A 19,693-nucleotide genomic window follows, 5' to 3' on the forward strand; every position below is an offset into this window, starting at 1 on the left:
CTTTTTTTCTTATAGTTAGACCACAATTGAGCAGTGTATAGCGGTGTGATGTAAGTTCTAAACAAAGAACACTTCAGAGTCAGAGCACATGGAAAACTTCCTTATAAGCATGTTAGCCTGAAAAATATAAATCCCCACTGATGATAGGCTCACTGGCCTATAGGTAAGGTACTGTAGTGACTAGGGTAGCCATCCACAGATACAGGTAATCCAAAGGATTCACTGTGCCACATGTATGTTTTAACATTAAAACATGATTTATAAAATCATGATAATAATTATTAGGCTATTTTAATAGCTTAATAATCATTTTTGGCGACAATTCTTAAACTCAATTATTTTCTTCGATAATTTTTATTTATTTTTTACTTGTACTATTGAACTAAATATTTTCCGTTTATACCGTACCGCAGATGCCGACTACATGCAGAAATACATGCGGAATGCAGAAAATGCAGAAAGTACATACACTGACATGTGATGTGCATTCTTTTTATAAACTAATGTCTCATGGTATTTTGTGTCTAGAGGTGTATTATTCAACTTTTGTTTTTGTTAAAGGAAAAGAAAATCGCAATACTCAATACTTTCGAATCGCAATACTTCTACATTCGCAATAAGTGAAAATCGCAATACAAATCAAATCGGCACACGTAAAAGATGTATCGTAAAAGAAATGAAAAAGGATGATTTTGTCCCGATTCGATCCTTTTACGATACATGCGTGCCGATCCCAGCCCTATGGAGCAATCAATAAAGTAAAATGAAGTTAAACTCAAAACAAAGCAATGGGAATACATTTAGTTTGTCTAATTACAGTACAAAAAACCCTGTAACACAACACCACCAGAGCCTGAAACACAACTGTTCTGAAGAGTGTGAATGCATCATTACAAACCCTATGACAGCACTGCCTGCCTCTCTTTACCACTGCTAACATCTCTCCAAGGTTTACACTTACTTTGTTAAGAGACATCTTTTAAAATAGAGTTTGATTAAGAGTCATTATCGGTAAATAGCAGTAACTTGCTTTTCTTGAAACATGTGAAAGTACAATAAAAAAAGGCAGATCACTCCGTGTGATTTAAGTCACATAATTCAAGAAAAAAAAAAGGGCTTTTCAGAGAAAACATCATCATCTCCCAACTGGCAGTATTGTAACATCTGAGGGACATTTGTTAAAATGGAGAGTTCCTTATATCCACTGAAGCACTTGTCATAATGTCCATCCCAGACACAGAAACACAGAAATACTATATATACATACATAAAAACATGCGGACGGGTGAAGTTGCCTTTGCGTCTGCGTTTTTTTCAATTTTCAATTTACAGTGAGATGTCAACCATGAAAAAAACTGTAAAATGTGTAGAATGGTTGTCTTTATTTAGTTCACGTACGTGATGTTCATTCATAACGTTAATCTATCTCAGTATCCTTAAGCCTTCTTGTAGTTGATTTAATAAAAACCAGAACGTTTTTACTTATTCAAAAATAAAAAATAAAACGAGGTCTGACACAAACTGTGGATTTGGAGAATCCTTACACCACTACTAGCCATACTGAATGTCCAGCTTTTAAAATAGAGGTCTAGAGACATGTTCTGTCAGTTAAGAGGCAGCTGAGGGTTTGGCTCAGGGTTTGAAATATGAGCCGTCAAAAAGTTGCCATCCAAAAACAATTTGGAACCAGCTTCTAATGTTGGCTATAACAGCGTCTAACTGTAAATATGAGGTAACAAACGAGATACAGAAGTGTGGGTAAAAGTAGCTGTGGGTTTACCTTCAATCAGTTTTGGTTCACCTCTGCAAACGTGTTACTGTTCGTACAGCAGCAGAAAATCTGTGTGGAAAGGCAACTTCACCAGTCACATAAAAATCCAGTTATTGGTAGAGTCAACTCCACGGAATAGTTAGAAACAATAAATAAGTTAAGAATCGTCCCTTTACTGAGATTTAGCAGAATACTGAGAAGTGTACTCCGTGTGTGTGTGTGTGTGTGTGTGTGTGTGTGTGTGTGTGTGTGGGTGTGTGTGTGAGATTTGATGGGAAACAAATGACACAAAATATTACTTTCCTCTCCAAGGTTAAAAATGGAATTATTTAAAGAAAGACAGTAAACTATACATGTCTTTTTTTCCCCAGCATCCCCCTTTTTAAATCTCAAATCACAGCCTGTTTGCACGTGTGTGTGTGTGTAAATCTGTAGGTGTAGTAACACAGTTACGTTAGTGTGTGTGTGTGTGTGTGTGTGTGTGTAAATCTGTAGGTGTAGTAACACAGTTAAGTTAGTTAGCACATCAAACTTCTTCAAAAAGAAATACGGTAATGAGGAGAAAAAAAAAAAAGGAAACACAAACAGAATCTCTTGTGGGCATCCTACATTTCCTGTTTGCTTACAAACCCCCGAGGCACCACATGAACACCACACATCTTATTTGTTCCTATTATAGCTATTGTACCAGTTTGGTAGTATTAACTCGCAGAGTGGAGTGGAGGACAGGTAGCTAGTTTTTGTTTTCCATCTCATGAAAATTCAATGTTAGTGGATAACATAAATATTGTTAAAAAAAAATGTGACTTGTTGTCATCGTCTCAATCAATCAATCTCTTGAGCTCAAGTGGTTGATTTGAGAATAAAAATAAATAAAAATCATAGAAAATACACTTACCTATTATGTCCTTTGGTGTTTCTAGAAATCCCAAGTAACTATTTAAAGCTTGGCTCGAATATTACTTGGGGGAAAAGAATTAGATTCTATTAAAAAAAAAAAAAAAAAAAAAAAAAAAGAATTACAAACAATAAGTAGCTTTTAGTCGATGGCTGATGCTTGTTCAAGCCAGAGGAACTGACGTCTGTGAGCATAAACACTGACCTGAAGTCAGCTCCCTCAAACAGAGAATCATAAACAGACCAGACTGCACTGGGGTTTGACTGACATGAAGGTCGATACTGAGACAAGTCTTACTGTCCCCTTTCTCACATCTATGCATACGTGCTTTTGCATAATGTGTAGCATTATAGCATAATTAGCATTACTGGAGTTTCCATTGGACAGTTTTGGTGTTTCTATTTCAGAGGCTTTTGGCTCAGACAAGAATGTATTTCTGGAAAAACCACAGAGGGACAGATCTAATTAGGCACACGTTGCTGCATTTTAGCATGTGTTGGCAAGGTGTGTGTTTTAATTCTTATTACCTCTGCCATTACCCAGACATCTCAGGTCGTCTTGGACACGTCTACTTGCTGTCCCCAGAGTCAGAACTAGACAGGGGGAAGCAGCGTTCAGTTTTTATGCTCCGCATATCTGGAACAAGCTCCCTGAAAACTGCAGGTCCGCCGCAACTCTGTTCTTTTAAAATCAAGGCTGAAGACCTTTCTTTTTGATGTAGCCTTTCTTTCAATAATTGTTAATTTCTTATATTGCACTTTTATTCTCGTATTTTAAATCGGTTTTACATTTTTTGTATCGTTTTTAACTGCTCAAAGTGTTTTATGTAAAGCACTTTGAATTGCCCTGTTGCTGAAACGTGCAATACAAATAAAGCTGCCTTGCCTTGCCAAGGAGATCATGTTTCAGGGTGGTACAGGTGTAGCATGGGCCAATGAAGAACCCATTACATTTTGGGGCGGATCTGAACCACGAGGGAATACAAACATTATTTTTCACTTTTGTTTACATTTCACAATAGCTGAAGTCATTGTTTTGGAGGATCACTATGTTATTAAATCCACTCAGATAATCCCAGCTGCCCCATTTTCTTATTAAGTCTGGCCCTGAATGTACAGAATGTGTCAAGTGCGTCCAATATCAGCAGCTTTGGTGTAAAACAAAATGGATATCAGCCTTGTTAAACCCACATCAGTCAAACCCCAGTGTTCACAAGGGGCCAACTCCGCCACTAAATAAGGAAACAACAGCGCTGGTAGTTAAACTACAAGTCGAGACATAACAGGGGCTGCAGGGAGCTCTTCCCTCATGATGGGAGAGAAATTCATGAGTCTGGGGTCTGAGGCTGAACTCTTAGGTCCTGGGGAATAAAAATCACACACATTTCATTCACTCATTCATCCATCTTGGCCTTCATCCTCCTTCCTCTTCAGCACTCAGGTCCAAAGATAAAGATAAGACATCGTAGTTAGGCAGAAAATTCACTCTCTCTCTCTCACACACACAAACAAAACCTTTCTCTCCATCCTTTTGCCGCCCTCACAGGTCAAAGGTCAGACGTCATAGTCGGGCAGGGCGGAGTAGATGATGCCGCCGACAGACGGAGGGCTGGAGTGGAGAGGAAGAAGCCAGCAAAAGACCGAACCTGAAACGAAAAATTAGAAGTTAAAACAGCTGGCTATTTAAAAAATAATTAGTTTAATCTTGTTGTGGTCTTTATTTGTGAGGACAGCTAAAGACGGGAAAGGGGGGGACCTTTTGATTACCACCTGGGATGAATTTGAATGCCAACTTTACAGCCATGTGATGGAAAATCTGTGTGGATTTTAAGCCTGAGAAAAGACTTTTTTACCAGGTAATGTTAATACAACATTTTTCTACTCTAATCGCATAAAATTAATGAAATATTTGTTGCATTTAGAGCTCTTATGCTATAAAACTAAAAACACAAAATAAATTACATTTAACAATAAATAAAATACATTAAACCCCCGCAGGTACCCTGTGGTCTTCTGATGAAGACAGTCCTTAGCGGTACATAGCAAACTGTAGACGGTAAACACAGACCCACCTCGTCCGAAAACCTCCCGCAGCAGAGCCAGCTTTGGCTTGCGGGTGTGTGGAGGATGGTGAGGCAGCTGAGAGGACGCGGAGGAGGAAGAGGAGGACGCTGAAGAGCCTCTGTCCTTGTTCATCAGCCTGTTCCTCATCTGCTCTATGGGAGTCTCATCTGTGATTATGGAGACCAACTGGAGCGAGACACAGAGAGGAGTTAAAGTAGCAGAGAACTGTGTTTCTGTATGAGAGCAGAGTGTCAAACACACACATATAGATAAATGGACTTTATTAATGACTCTGTTACAATAGCAAGTTACAAGGACATACACACATACTCACTCACACACAGACAGAAAACATAGGAAATATAATAGAAATAATAAGTAAGATAAAATTATAGCTGCTCCACTATGGTCGGGGGAGAGCATTTTAAGGAGGAAAAGGAAAAAGCGGTGAATGGAGAAGAGGAAGAGGAGAAAAATGGCAAATACATGAGCCTTCGGTCAGCAGATGTGCCAAACATTCCTGTGTCTGTGTCTCTAATCCACACAGCATAATGCCCGGGTACACAGTGGCATGTTAACCTGGGACACAAACTCATGAGCTGATCTTTTCAGACGGGCGTGTTGATGCTCAGAAACATCTAAAACACGCAGGCAAGGTGTCCAAAGCACAACGGCTCATTAGGTATAAGCTGGTCACCTTGTAACTCTTGGGGCTTGAACTCACAACATTTCGGGTGACATTTCCCTTCACTCTTTTCCCGTTGAAACCTTTTTTTCTCCTCATTCAGAACACAAGACAAAATAAGAGATCACTTGCAAAACAGAATGTGAAAAATAATCGTTTTTCTTGATTACTGTTTTTGTAAAAGGTAAAAGGTACTTTATTGTCACATACATGTAGCAAAATTCATTCTCTGCATTTAACCCATCCCTCAAGGGAGCAATGGGCAGCCAATCACAGCGCCCCGGGACCAACTCCAGATCTGAGCCAGTGCCTTGATCAAGGGCACTGACTGGAGAACCTAGTACATGTTTTTTGATGGTGGGGGAAACCGGAGCACCCTGAGGAAACCAACGCAAACATGGGGAGAACATACAAACTCCACCTGGATTCGAACCCAGAACCTTCTTGCTGCTGTGAGGCCACAGTGCTAACCATTGGGCCACCATTGTGATCATTAGGAGCCAAAATTGTAATCACAATAAAAAGTCTGATTAACTGCACAGCCCTGCCTGTAGATGTGACTGTGTGTGTGTGTGTGTGTGTGTGTGTGTGTGTGTGTGTGTGTGTGTGTGTGTGTGTGTGTGTGTGTGTATGAACAGACGTTGTACCTGATCGTAGAAGATGACCATGACAAACACGCCAAACAACACCGACTCCACCAGGAGGATGATGTAGTGAGCGCTACGAGATGGAAAGGGAGAGAAACAACAAGTAAAAAAATAAATAAAGAAATCAGAATCACTGACCAAACTAATCAGCTAGCATTACACTGAAACACCAGAAGTCAGCCATGCCGTCAGTTTATAAGTCAGAGTTTTCACTCCCTAGAGGACTCACACTATCAGGTGCTTGCTGGGCGTCTCCTCTCCTTCTTTCTCTGCGTCTCCTTCTCGCTCGTTCCTTATCCGCCACACCCAGGCCGACACCACCAGCACCATGGAGTACAGACTGGCCATGCCTGCACACAACCATACACAACTACAATGTCAGCGGCGTTACGTGCAGTAGTAGTTGTGGCGGCAGCAGAGGTGGAAGAAGTATTCAGATCATTGCCTGAAGTAAAAGTACTAATACCACACTGTGAAAATACTAAAAGTCCTGCTTTTAAAACCCTAGGGCCCTATATTTCACCCGGCGCAAGTGCCTTTTCTAGTTTAAGACCGACGCAGTTCTCAATTTCCCGTCCAGTGCCCACGTCGTTTAAATAGCAAATGTGCCCATGTTTGTGCCCATGGGCGTGCTGGTCTTACAGGGTGGTGTGTTCAGGTGCATTCTTCGAGTATTACTAACTTGAGGCAGCGGAAAGGAATCGCGCCATTGACCAACAAAAACCTGGTCTAAAGTCAATAGCGCAGCATTTCATTGTTATTTTAACTGCAAATTAGTAAAATGTGCCTGACTAATGTAATAAATAGATGTAGCAAAGTGTATGTACTCACCGGTGTAGAAGAGAAACTGGATGAAATATTTCTGGTTTAGCTCTCCGACACAGTTGTTGATCCTGAGACACACAAATTACAAAAACGGATGAGAAGAAGTTGAGGAGGTTTGAGCTGTGACAGAGATGCAGGAGGAGAAGAGGAGAGTGCGTTTTCTCACCAGGGACAGTGATGGTCCATGCGGCGTATACACCTCTGGCAGACGCGGCAGTGATGCGCTCTGGGAGGTCTGTAGGTTTCACAGCGGCTGCACACCGTCCAGCCTTCGCAGCCCTGGGAAACACAGCAGGACCACGGGTACAATTCAACCACCAATAATCCAGCTTCAGCTCCAAGGGGGAAATGTTTTCAGACTCAAACACCACATAGCAAAACCTACCTTGCATACAATTTAATGTACAGTACACAAGAGTTCTGGAACATTGCACAGATCCACAATTAAAATCACCTTTTCAATTTGGACACACTTTTTTTACATCCAAGACAGGTTATAAGTTTAATTTCTCTCCTTGAAATACTTTTTTTTTTTTAAGAGCAATTATCTCTGGCATTAAAACAGCTGTAACCACTGCATGTCATCCGCTGAGAAAAAAAAAAAATCTCTTGTAGGGCTGCACACTATATTGTTTTTTTTTAATCGTCAACTGGCGCAATATACAATATACAAATGCAAAAGGCCGCAAAATATTTCTTCAAATTTCTTGTGTTAGTTGAAAGAAAATATCAGTAGATAACTGCACTTTAAAATGTAACGGTCATTCTTTTTTTAGTGCTGCCTTTTATTCTGAATTCAATGTTCAATACAAGAATGTTGGAAATGATTTCCTTTCATTTGTTGTTTATTTATCGCAAGTAATATCGCAATATTCAACGACGTTACGGCATATTTTCCTCACACCATGCAGCCCTGATCCTTTGCCTGTTGTAACGACCCAATTACATAGTTATTCCTTTGCTTCTACATTAAACTGCCGTAAAATATTCCAAGAGATTTTGAAATGTTTGCATGATTATTTGCGAAGATGGGCTATATTATTTATGTTATTTTTTTGAAATATATTTAGAAATGATTTGCCAGGAAAATCTCCTTTACAAGACTTTCCTGGCCGAGACAGCAAGTCCAACGTTGGAGCTTTTCGAATATGTGCGACAGCGCACAAAACGGAGAGGTTTGATCCACATAATGTCAATAAAATAGGGAAAAATATCTATCACAATTTCCTAGAAGTCAAGTCGATGTCTTCACATTGCTTGTTTTGCTTGACCAATATCCAAAAATCCAAAAGATGTTCAGTTTACATACATGTAAAACAGAGGGAAAAACAGCAAATCCGCACATTTTAACGTTTGGCATTTTGGTTTGAGTTAAATGCCTGAAACGAGTAATCGGATATCAGAATATGTTGTACATTCATTTTCTGTTCATCCACGGATTCTTTCAGCACAGCGTGTTGTAAAATTGTACCTATGTATTTTACAACACCTGTCGACCAACATGATCAACAGATAACGTTTTTGGTGCCGGTTTGTACAATCATCATGTTTGAACCCACAGAAGGTAAAGAAAAGACAGAATCAGGATCTAAACTGTTTCCTCTCAATGGACGGCCGGTTATTGTGAATTTGTCTGAAATAAGGGCCTATGGCCAGATAAATCTGACTCCTATTATTTAATTCCCGCCTCTTCTTTATTGGACTTATGTTCACCATGCACATGGATCAATCAGAGACGATGAGTTCAGTCAGCCAAGTTTACAGAGTCCAGCATAAGAGTTACAACACAATTGTGGGTTCACAAACAGAGTCTAAGTTTCCCTAGTGAAAGACAGAAAGTCGAGGCTCGGTTCACCAAGATCTCTTTAACACGTATAAAAAAACAAAACAATAACAAACCCGAACATGTTTCTCTCCCATCCCGGAATGCTGTGGACATGCCAAACCTTCCTCCGCAGCGCTGTGGAGGAAGGTCTGGCAATGCGAGACCATGCAACACTTTACAGACATCTGTCATTAAGCCCAAGTATATAATTACAAGCCCAACAGCAGACATAAGTACAGCTGCTCAGATGTAAATACAGAGTCACAATGAGATGAATATAGAGTTGTTAATAATATACTTATAATCAGAGAGAAGCTCTCTATTATTAGTCTTCAGCTCCCTGTTTAATTCACGACAAAAATACAGGCTGGAGAAATCCACTTTAATTCTTAGATGAAAAACTCCAACGTATGTAGTTCTGTGTTGTCGTATACTAACGGTTCCTAAACATATTATGAACAATTTGTACTTGACTGAGCAGCCAAACAACAATGACTCACCCGGTCATTCATCCGAGACGACTGGGAGCGAAGGTCTGAGAAGTCTATGGCGGTCTCAGGAAGAGGCACAATACCTGGACAACACACAAACACACATTAAATTGAATAAAGCGGCTTTGTTTTTTGGGATTCTTTTCCTGAGCGTTTCTCCCATTTCCTACAGTGGCCCTGAGACCTCAACACACCACAAATAGACAAGACATAAGCACATTAAAAAACGCTGCAGGTAGCAGCACACACGCATTTGGATGCTGTCCTCCTCTCCTACTTCAGTGCCTCACAAATCTATGTCTTTCTCTCCCTGACCCTGTCCTTTCACTGGTTGAAGCCTGAAAATATTGTAAACAAATTAATAACATAACTAATTCCACTGGTCGGACTGTTGAGCTCTGTTCCAGACCGATACCTCCGGTTCAGGCTGGTCCTCATCCTCAACACGGGCCTTTTTCAGTTGCGGAAAATACTTTTCAATACTCATCTGGATTGTGAAACTTACTCATCAAACTTGCGACTAGTTAACTTTCTAAAGCGGGCATAATCGCTTGTTTGCTGAGAGTCGGGTCGGTGATTGGGAATGTGTGATTGTGTAAAGGGGTTCACGAGATAGATACCAACCTTTAATGAACTTGTGAATTTCGCCAGCCGTCTTCTCTCCTTATGGAGACAGATGCTGAGTGCACGGTGGGCTCGATGGTGTTTTAAGCCTACAACGTCTCCTTATGGTGAGTTCTTTTTGTCTTGTAATCGCGACTAGTAGCTCGAGTGTGACGTCACATCCATGTCGAAAAACGAATAACCGCAACCGTTGTTGCGTTCTTTTTGTCACACAATACTACGAGTATAGTAGTTTATGCTCAAACCAATCAGCACGTAGCTCATTCTGAATATTCATAAGCATACCATATTTGGAAGAAAAGCTCTTTCAATTTTCAGCCCAACCAATGTTACATACCCCATTAGGAGACCTTAAGGAACAGTGTAAAATACCCTATATAATCATTCTATCACCCCTTTAATAATAAACTGAAACTTTCTTGACTTGCGAGATTTTCTATTAAACCGATGAACATCATATGTGTAATTCATGGCTCAACTCAAGCTGGAGGCGCAGCACCGATGCTAACACTGGCATCGGCGCTCACGGTGCTTTAAAGAATTTGGGCATCGTCGGTGTTTTGTCATTTTAGAATCGAAAGGTATCGCAAGTATCGGTTCTTGTGACATCCCTATTTAGGATTGATTTCAAGGATTTTAAGATCTTACAGTATTTATGACTTTTAAGTGTCTTCCTGACCTGGCTCCAGATTTTATTTTTGACCTCTGAATCCCAAATTATAAACATTTGCGTACTTGTCTCTTCCAGAGTCCAGACTGAAAACTTAAGAGGACAGAGCTTTTGCATTCTGGGCCCTGATGATCTGGAACCACCTGCCAGATCGAGGAAAAATAAGGCTGTCTGAGTCAGTGTCTTCTGTTATACGTCTCTTCTAAAAACTAACTTTTTTAAATTTCTTGTTTACTCATTTTTTTATTTTGCCATGAATGTATTTCACACACACACACACACACACACACACACACACACACACACACACACACACACAGTTTTTATTGTAAAGCACTTTGTAAGTCTGTTGTGAAAGGTGACCCACACACAAACACAGACAGACACACACACATATCCACATCCACACACACACATCCACACACACACACACACACACACACACACACACACACACACACACACACACACACACACACACACACACACACACACACACACACACACACACACACACACACACACACACACACACACACACACACACACACACACACACAGTTACTGACCAGGGTCGGAGAAGACAGCCTTGGAATGGCAGGCCAGCAGCAGCAGCAGAATCAGGTTGAACACTGCTCCGTGTAGAGTGCACCACACACTATCGGAGAGTTGGAAAAGGAGACTTAATGCACAAAAGAGCTGGTTTATTACAGTGAAAAAAAACATAACATGTTGTTTTATCGATTCTTCCTTTATGTGTTGCAACTAATCACTTAACCTGCCAGAAAGAAGCGAAACATGCATCTTCCAAGTTTGATGTTTTGTCCAACAATTGTATAAAACAGAAATAACTGCAAATTGGAGAAGCAATTATTGTCAAAAGATTAAAATGACGTGCTTCATGATGGAATAAAGTGTAAAGAAAACACAGTGAGAAATGACACAATAACTACACATATAACTATTAAAGGGGGGAAATGTGCACAGGTGGAACCAGTAACGCTGGTAATTGCTGCATGGCATCAACAGTAGTAGCTAGAACAGAGGCATCGTTAATGTAACAAGTACCACCTGTGCTTTTTCTGCTACATCCTTGTCCACTAAATACAACATCGATTCCTTCCCCTATTTCAAGTGTGGGGGGATCTGGCTGTCCTTCCCCAGGGAGGTTTTGAGCACAAACAACTTCATTTCCTGTATTCGGATACACTTCTATGCACCAATTTACGGCGGAAATATCTTTATTTAGCCTATGCGAAGAAAAAGAACACAGATGACAATTCAAAATGTATAAAAAAAATATAATGGTAAGTATGTCGTTACGTGTCATTGGGCATTTTTAAGTGGATATATGGAAATCCAGGAGCTTTCTTAGTGGGTATACTGCCTATACCTCACGTAGACGAGACCACTGGTAATGCGGCTTTCTTAAACAACTGACAGGTTATGAATGTGACATATGATTTTAAGGATCGATTTAAAGTTACTTTGAGCGAAAGTTTGAGTTTTGCCTGTTTATTGGTAATAATAGGGCCCCCCCTCTCTCTCTCTCTCTCTCTCTCTCTCTCTCTCTCTCTCTCTCTCTTAAATCAATTTAAAGGGGCTTTATTGGCATAACACTTTCAATAACAAAGTTGCCAAAGCATCGAAATACAATTTGTCCAAATATTCGGACAGTAGGCGCGCAATAAACATGAATCTGGACTCTGCAATGCAGTTACTGCCATCAAATATTTCTTAAGTTTTAAAAAGCCCTGGTTATCTTGTGTGCAATACATCAATTATTAATATTATTAATTTTATTAGATTATTATGATTCCGTTTTTGGCCTGAGACTGTCATTGTTAACTAAAGAAAAAATGAGCGATAAGTATGATTACTAAAAAAGTATAAATAATTTAAAAAAAGAATATAATATAGCTAAAATTTGAATGAAATATATAGTAAGTAAAGCACTGTATTAGCCTACATGTATCGGTGACATACCGAAGGCTCCTGTAACGTGACAGCTGACTGTTTCAGATCTCAGCTAGTAAACACATTGTAAACACATTAAAAGCACGGTGTCACCTCAGTACAGAACCGTGACAAACACCCTCCTAAGTAGATATAAATGTGTTAGTGTCAGAAAAACAAGTTATGTATTGGAGAAAGAAAGCGTGAGGAAGCTGTCGGACTCGTCTGCTGTCAATGAATGGAGACAGAGCAGAGAGGCAGCCGCCATGTCGGTTATTTTAACGTTTTTAACGACATAAAAACACAAAGTACAGACCTGTCCGTGTAGGCTGGGAGGAGGACATACTGTATGACCACGTAGTCTGCGTAAAACACGCTGAAATAAGTCAAAATCAGACAGATAACACCGCAGGGGTCTCGCTTACAGCGCAGGAACGCCATCTTCTGCCGGGCTCCGCCCCCCCTGTCCCCGGCTTCCGGGTGACGTCATGCTGAAACCTGATGCTGCCTTCATGACCGTAGGAAATAATGTTTAAGTAATCCTTAAAGGACAAGTTAACTAAGTTGTTAGTTGTTCTTGATCTATAAAATGCCAGTAAAATGCAAATGCAACTGTTGTATTGTGTAAATAAATCTGTAAATTTGTAAATGTACAGATATAAAGTAAAGTGAATTTAATTCAACTAGTGCATTTTATTTATATATTTTTAAAGGTGTATTTTTTTTAAACATTGCACTGCTCCTACTGCTGTTTGCTGGAACTCCTTTTATGTACACAATTTCCTTGTACCTGAAAAATGACAATAAATATCATTCTAATTCTGATATTCATATCCAAACCTTTCTTTTTACACCATGATTTAACACACACATACTGTATTAATACGCATATTGTCTATATCTTTTTGTCCAACAAGCAGTCTGAAACCCAAAGATATTCATTTTTCAATTATATAACACAACAGCAAATCTCCCCCTGAGCTTTTCCTGCTGTATCCTTTGCCACTATAGGGGACAATGATACACAGTATATGTATTTAATTTGATCACGCTGTCTTCCAGGACCGTGGGAAATATATATTAAACTACCCAACAGTATATAAAGGAGTTAACATGAGCACAACCATAAACATCTACAGCAGGGAACATTTTACTGCACAATACACAATTTTACTAGATAGATAGATAGATAGAAAGAAAGAAAGAAAGAATCTATGCCAGTATATAAACACCAGGTGGCAGCAGACATCCTCAGGTTAATTCTGACATGTACACACTCTGTCGCTCCTCCCCTGAAGTAGGCAGTAACCAGCTCGTCATCCTCCCCGTTTGCTCAACACTTTTTGTTGCTGCAGACTCTCACAGGACGTGCGCGTGTGTGTGTATGTGTGTTTGTAGTTTGTTAATTTCTCCTTTTTTTACTGCAAACAAACCGCCTTTTCTTATCGGCTTCTTCACTTCTACTCTGAAGAAGTGTGTCGTTTTTTATTTTTCGTGTGGAGTTTATCATTGTCTGGGGGGGGTGGGGGGGGTTAAAGCTCGAAGAGGATATAAAAAAGAAAGAACGACTCAAAGAAGGAGAAAAACACACAAACCTGGAGGAGGAAAAGGGCGTTCATACTTCGAAGTAACCATGGAGGTTCCTGGTATGCAGGTAAGCTAGAAGGTGGACGCCGTCGTGGACTTTGAGGGCTTGTTAGGTGTGTTTTTTGTATAGTTTGTTGTTGTCGTCGTAGCGAGCAAAACTGAACCAGTTAATTAAAAGTGGAGGAAGGCATTGTGCCACCACCACAGGGCCATTTCCGATATGTTTTGAAAGTGATTACCTGGTGTTTATGTGTGATATATGACCTTCAGGTCTCTTCATTCAAAATGAGCCGTCATCTCTGTCTCCACACCCAGTTAGAAGAAGAGTCCATGTAGGCCTAATAATCTCGCTATAAAAGCTCATTTATAACCTGGCACGGTTAGGTGACTTTTCTGTTTGAGGCTTCTCTATATTGAACGTGTAGGGAACTTAATGGTGTTTGTATCTCTTAAGCTATAACTATAATACTCCTTAATTTACTTTAAATGGGACTTTAGTAGTCTACTCTTAACCTAGTTTATATAGTGACACTATGGTGTTAATAACCCTTTAAATATCTCTCTATTGTATCTATAGTGATTTAGTTACACCAGACTGAGTTTACAGTCACACTATGGTTTTTATATCTCTTTAAATATCTATACATTGTTTCTATAGCGACTTACAATGTGACCTAGGTACACCAGACCGGGTTTATTGTGAATTTATGGTGTTTATACACTACCGGTCAAAAGTTTGGGGTCACTTAGAAATTTCCATTCCACTCCATCATAGACCAGCTGAGATCAGTTGCATTTAGAGCTGGGCAATATATCGATATCGTGATATGAGACTAGATATCATCTTAGATTTAGGATATCGTAATATTGTGATAGGGCATAGGTGTTGTCTTTCCTGGTTTTAAAGGCTGCATTACAGTAAAGTGATGTCATTTTCTGAACTTACCAGACTGTTGTAGCTGTTCTATTACTTGCCTTTACCCACTTAGTCATTATATCCACATTACTGATGATTATTCATCAAAAATCTCATTGTGTAAATATTTTGTTAAAGCACCAGTGGTCAACACTACAGTATTGGTGCGGTATCAATATCGAGGTATTTGGTCACAAATATCGTGATATTTGATTTTGTCCACATCGCCCAGCCCTAGTTGCATTGTTTTTTTTGTTTTATTTTTAACCAGGCAGCAGTTTTCAGATTCCATTATGTGTTTACATAATTGCAAAAGGGTTCTCCAATGTTTTCTCAGTTAGCCTTTTAAAATTATTTCAGATTAGTAAACAGAATGTGCCTTTGGAACATTGGATGAGTGGTTGCTGTTAATGGGCAATGTAGATATTGCATTAAAGATCAGCCACTTTTTTCTACAACAGTCGAGAACACTTTTGCAATTATGTAAGCACATAATGTAATCTGACAAACTGCTGCCCTGATTAAAAAAACAATTCAACTGATCTCAGCTGGTATTCTGTCTGTAATGGAGTGGAATGGACATTTCTGCGTGACCCCCAAACTCTTGACCGGTAGTGTATCTCTTAAGATATATCTGTAATACTCCGAAAGTTACTTTAAAGTGACTTTAGCACTCTAAACTGAGTTTATAGTGATTGCATGTTTAAATCTCTTTAAATATCTCTATAGTTTTTCTATAGTGACTTTTAATTAGAGATGGTCCGATACCATTTTTTGCTTCCCGATATCGATTCCGATACCTGAACTTGCGTATCGGCCGATACCGAGTACCGATCCAATACCAGTGTGTCATATATTTTATTATGTTTTAACAACTGTATACTACTATCCCTGTATGGATGTGATATGATTTCTATCTTTGTTGTCGGTCTGGCTCAGGTTAAACTCTTTGTGAAACATGAACAAACACAGAACTTTCTTTTATTCTCCAGTTTGACAGTCAGTTATAACGGAAAAAGAACATAAATAAACTACTTTAACGTAGATTTTTTTTTTAGGGCTTTATTACGTGGTATCGAATCGGTGCATAAACTCCAGTACTTCCCGATACCGATACCAGAGTTTAAGGCAGTATCGGAGCCGATACTCTGTATCGGACCATCTCTACTTTTAATGTGACTTAAGTACTCCATACTGATTTTATAGTCACACTGGGGTTTTTACATCTTTTAAAATATCTCTAATGTTTCTATAGTGACTTATAATGTGACTTTGCTACACCAAACTTTAGTTTATAGTCACATTATGATGTTTATAGCTCTTAAGATTTCCCTAAAATACTCAAAGTGACTTATACCCTGACTTGCGTACTCTAAATTGAGTTTATAGTGCATTTCGGAAACAATACTTTGTAATGATATTGTTACAATATTCTTGTAGTGACTTATTTGTGACTGTGGTACTCCAAACGGAATTTATTGTGACCTTATATTGTTTAAGGTATACCGATAATATTATTACAGATACTTATAATGTGACTTTGTTACCGTATACTGACTTCATGCTAAAATATCACAAGATGTCCCTCCAGTATTCAAATAGTGTCTTACAATGTGACTTCAGTAAACTGAGTTTATAGTGATTGCAAGTTGTTCACGTTACTTAAAATAGTTCATTTATATAGCACTTTAAAGGAAACAAAGTGCTTTACAAAGAAGAAAACGTGTCTGAAACACACAAAGATACACATATATACATAGATGTAGTGGAAATATAACATTTTAATAGAAACAAGTTAAAACACAAATTGAAACCCATTAAATCAGATAAAAACAATAACTATATTATTCCTTAAGTGACTTAAAGTGTGAATTTGGGACTCCATATTGAGTTTACGTGTGACTTTATGGTGTTTAAATCTCTTAAGATGTTCCTTTATTTGCTTATTATGTGTCTGTGGCAACCCATTCTGACATTATTCAGACATAAAGAGGACTTGTATGTATGACTGCATCACTGTAATATTCCTATAGTGACATAGTGTGTCTGTGAGCTTATTTTATCCTCATTTATAGCTCTTTATCTGCTTTTATATGAGCCATATTTGGACTGCCCCTTACAAGGTACTAGGTGTGTCTGTGCAGCCTCTAAGATACTCCTTTAATGACCTATTGTGACTTAACATTGTTTAATATTTTTTTTATTTTGTGCCGTATACCTGGTTTAACATTGGATTTGTGCGATAAGCCAAAAAGAAAATTCTAGGATTACATTTGTTTTCGCTTATTGAAGGTAAACCCGTAGATAGACTGTGTTTCTGCCACCTCGACAAGGTATGGGTGAGATATAACCCTCCATGCGGCCTCCTGTTTGGCCGGCTCTCAGGTGTGTCTACCTGTGGGACTGGCTGCCTGGCTGTCAGCGCACTCGCTCTGCCTGCTCTGTTCGTCCCAGGTGGGCGGGGCGGAAATGGTGTCGACGGCTGCTGGGTAAATCCTCGCACACCTGACACCCGGCGGCAGCTGCTGCAGCGCCGAGGCTGACACAAATATCTGTTTTCCCTGCCAAGAAGACTGATGAGGCATTGTGGGATGTGTTGTGTAACGCTGAAAACAACTTGATAAAGTGACGGTGACAGTTGATTTATTCCCTACAAGTTAAGTGTTTTATTGTTATCATAATGCCTACTGATTTTTTTCAGATATTGGCTGTTTGTCTAAATATAAACAACTTAATCACTTTGGCCTCTGACTTACAGCTGCTATAATCAATATTTTATATGAACAACAAGGGTGCCATGATTCTCCAAATCCTCGATTCGATTGTCTATTTCAACATTTTCTTTTCAGCAGTGATGGCGATGCTACAATAAGAGTTACTAGATGTTAGAAGGTAGGGGTGTAAGAAAAAATCAATACACTTGAGTATTGCAGTATTTTATTTTGCAATGCTGTATAGATTTTCAAAAAGGCAGTCTCAATTTATTTATTTTTTAAATAAAGTGACAGTGGTTCACGTTTATGTTGTGTTTAAACCCCCTACGGCTAGATGGCTATGCTGAGACGCACCACTAGTGTCCTCGCCTAACAGTGCCTAGCAGTGCTTGACTTTTTGCTAGAAGCTAACATTTTAGCTATGGCTGAACTTTGGCCTACTTTAGCCTACCAAATTAGCTCACTAAGAACCTGTGAACCACAATCCCAAAATGGCTGTTTGATTTTCTGTGTACTCAATTGTTTACCTAAAGTAAACTTCATTTTTAATAATAGTTTTTCTAAAATTATACTTTAAAAAAATCCCAATATATCGCCTTACGCACAGTATTGCAATATATTGAACCGTGACCCATGTCTCGTGATACGTATCGTATCGCCAAATTCTTCAATACACAGCCCTAATAGAAGGGTACTTGCAACAACAGTTTGAGTTTCTCAAAATGAACAAAGTGCAATTAAATGCACTATTAGCTTAACAAGGTGCACATGAACACAACATGAAGTCCCATCAGAGCCCCCTTGCTTTACCTTTGTTGTTAGTTTCCATAACTCACTCACGGGGAAGACAAAATGTTGCCACACGGTGACTTCAGGGAAACAGGAGGATTTTCCAGTTCTGTTGTTTCTCCGTTGTCTTCATCTTCGACGACAGTGGCCACGGTGTCTGGAAAAGTCAAGCTGCAGCTAACGTTAGCCTGTGTCTTTAGCTGCATGCTACCTGCCGATAAGCTAGCTGTGTCTGTTTTTTGTTTTTTTTTCTTTGGACGTGCGCAAGTAGGTGGCGGTGCAGAGAAAAAAATACTGGGTGATCTCCCATCCTGCTTTTGATTGAGAAAGTCGAAATTCAAAGCTCATTTCACTTGATTTTTGATTTAAAATCTTGAAATCTTATATGTGACACCCCCAATAAAAAAGTGATTAACTGATAGTGACGAACCCACAGAGAATTATCACCGACTAGTTTCTTTCACCTCACCCTCTAACAATGTTATTGTCCATTATAATGTTTTCGCACTGTGGACATCTTGATACATATGCCAGTTTGGTAGACGTGGCCCAACCCTAAACCTGTGTGAGCTCTTATCTTTGCCTCACCTTTTTAGTTTTTACAATTTTATGCCTCCGTGGTTTACGTCAACACCACAAAATGCAAAAAAAGTTTTTTAAGTTGCTTTATAGTTTCTTCTGTCCTTAAGCAAATATAAACTATCATATCTTTATGAAAGATAATGTGACTGAGCTTTGCTGATGGATGTTGGGACACTGAGAATTAGTTTGACTGTTGTCTACAACTGATCTGACACATTTTGATTAGCCTTTTATTGCTGAATTGATTGACAATGTGCTGGTCGTGTGTTTTGGGAAACCTTTGGAATGACTCCACATGGTTGGGTACATGGAAATACATTTTTATTGGTGCTTATCATCTGATTGTTGGTTTTACTTTTAGTATCTTGGGTGTCAGTGGAGAGTTTTAGTGTCCTGTGATTGTCTGAATGCTATTTCAGGTTTGCTACAGAAGGACGATTAAGCAGCACTAGCAGTCTGAATTTGATCAGCTTTATTTATTACCATTAGGCTATGCTTTTTTTTTAAGCTGCCAGCGTCTGTTTTACATTATAATCCTCTGGAGTAAACCGTGTTTCAAAAAAAGTAGTGAGCACTTTTTTAAACTCCACCACCGACTTTTTTTCTAAAGCTCAGGGCGTCTTTTTGAAGTTAAAAGAATTTCAATTTTT

General features: G+C 39.1%; 2 protein-coding genes across 2 annotated transcripts in view; one reads left to right on the forward strand and one right to left on the reverse strand.

The window, feature by feature from the left end:
• Positions 1-3,501: 3,501 nt before the first annotated feature.
• On the reverse strand, positions 3,502-12,899 carry zgc:77880 (zf-DHHC domain-containing protein). Its single transcript, XM_028564629.1, has 9 exons — positions 12,772-12,899; positions 11,069-11,157; positions 9,215-9,288; positions 7,056-7,168; positions 6,896-6,957; positions 6,294-6,414; positions 6,065-6,137; positions 4,741-4,918; positions 3,502-4,314 (listed from the first exon to the last, which is right to left on the reverse strand). The coding sequence occupies exons 1-9, from the start codon at positions 12,894-12,896 to the stop codon at positions 4,223-4,225; spliced, it is 927 nt and encodes a 308-aa protein (XP_028420430.1). The 5' UTR covers positions 12,897-12,899; the 3' UTR covers positions 3,502-4,222.
• Positions 12,900-13,728: 829 nt separating this feature from the next.
• The window catches only part of stk26 (serine/threonine protein kinase 26), a 30,899-nt gene continuing 24,934 nt past the window's right edge, over positions 13,729-19,693 (forward strand). Inside the window, exon 1 of the mRNA XM_028564381.1 lies at positions 13,729-14,109. Coding sequence (XP_028420182.1) covers positions 13,840-14,109 — 270 coding nt within the window. The 5' untranslated portion in view covers positions 13,729-13,839. The remainder of the gene's footprint in view (positions 14,110-19,693) is intronic.

Source organism: Perca flavescens, chromosome 19 (assembly GCF_004354835.1).
Source record: "Perca flavescens isolate YP-PL-M2 chromosome 19, PFLA_1.0, whole genome shotgun sequence".
NCBI classification, from domain to species: domain Eukaryota; kingdom Metazoa; phylum Chordata; class Actinopteri; order Perciformes; family Percidae; genus Perca; species Perca flavescens.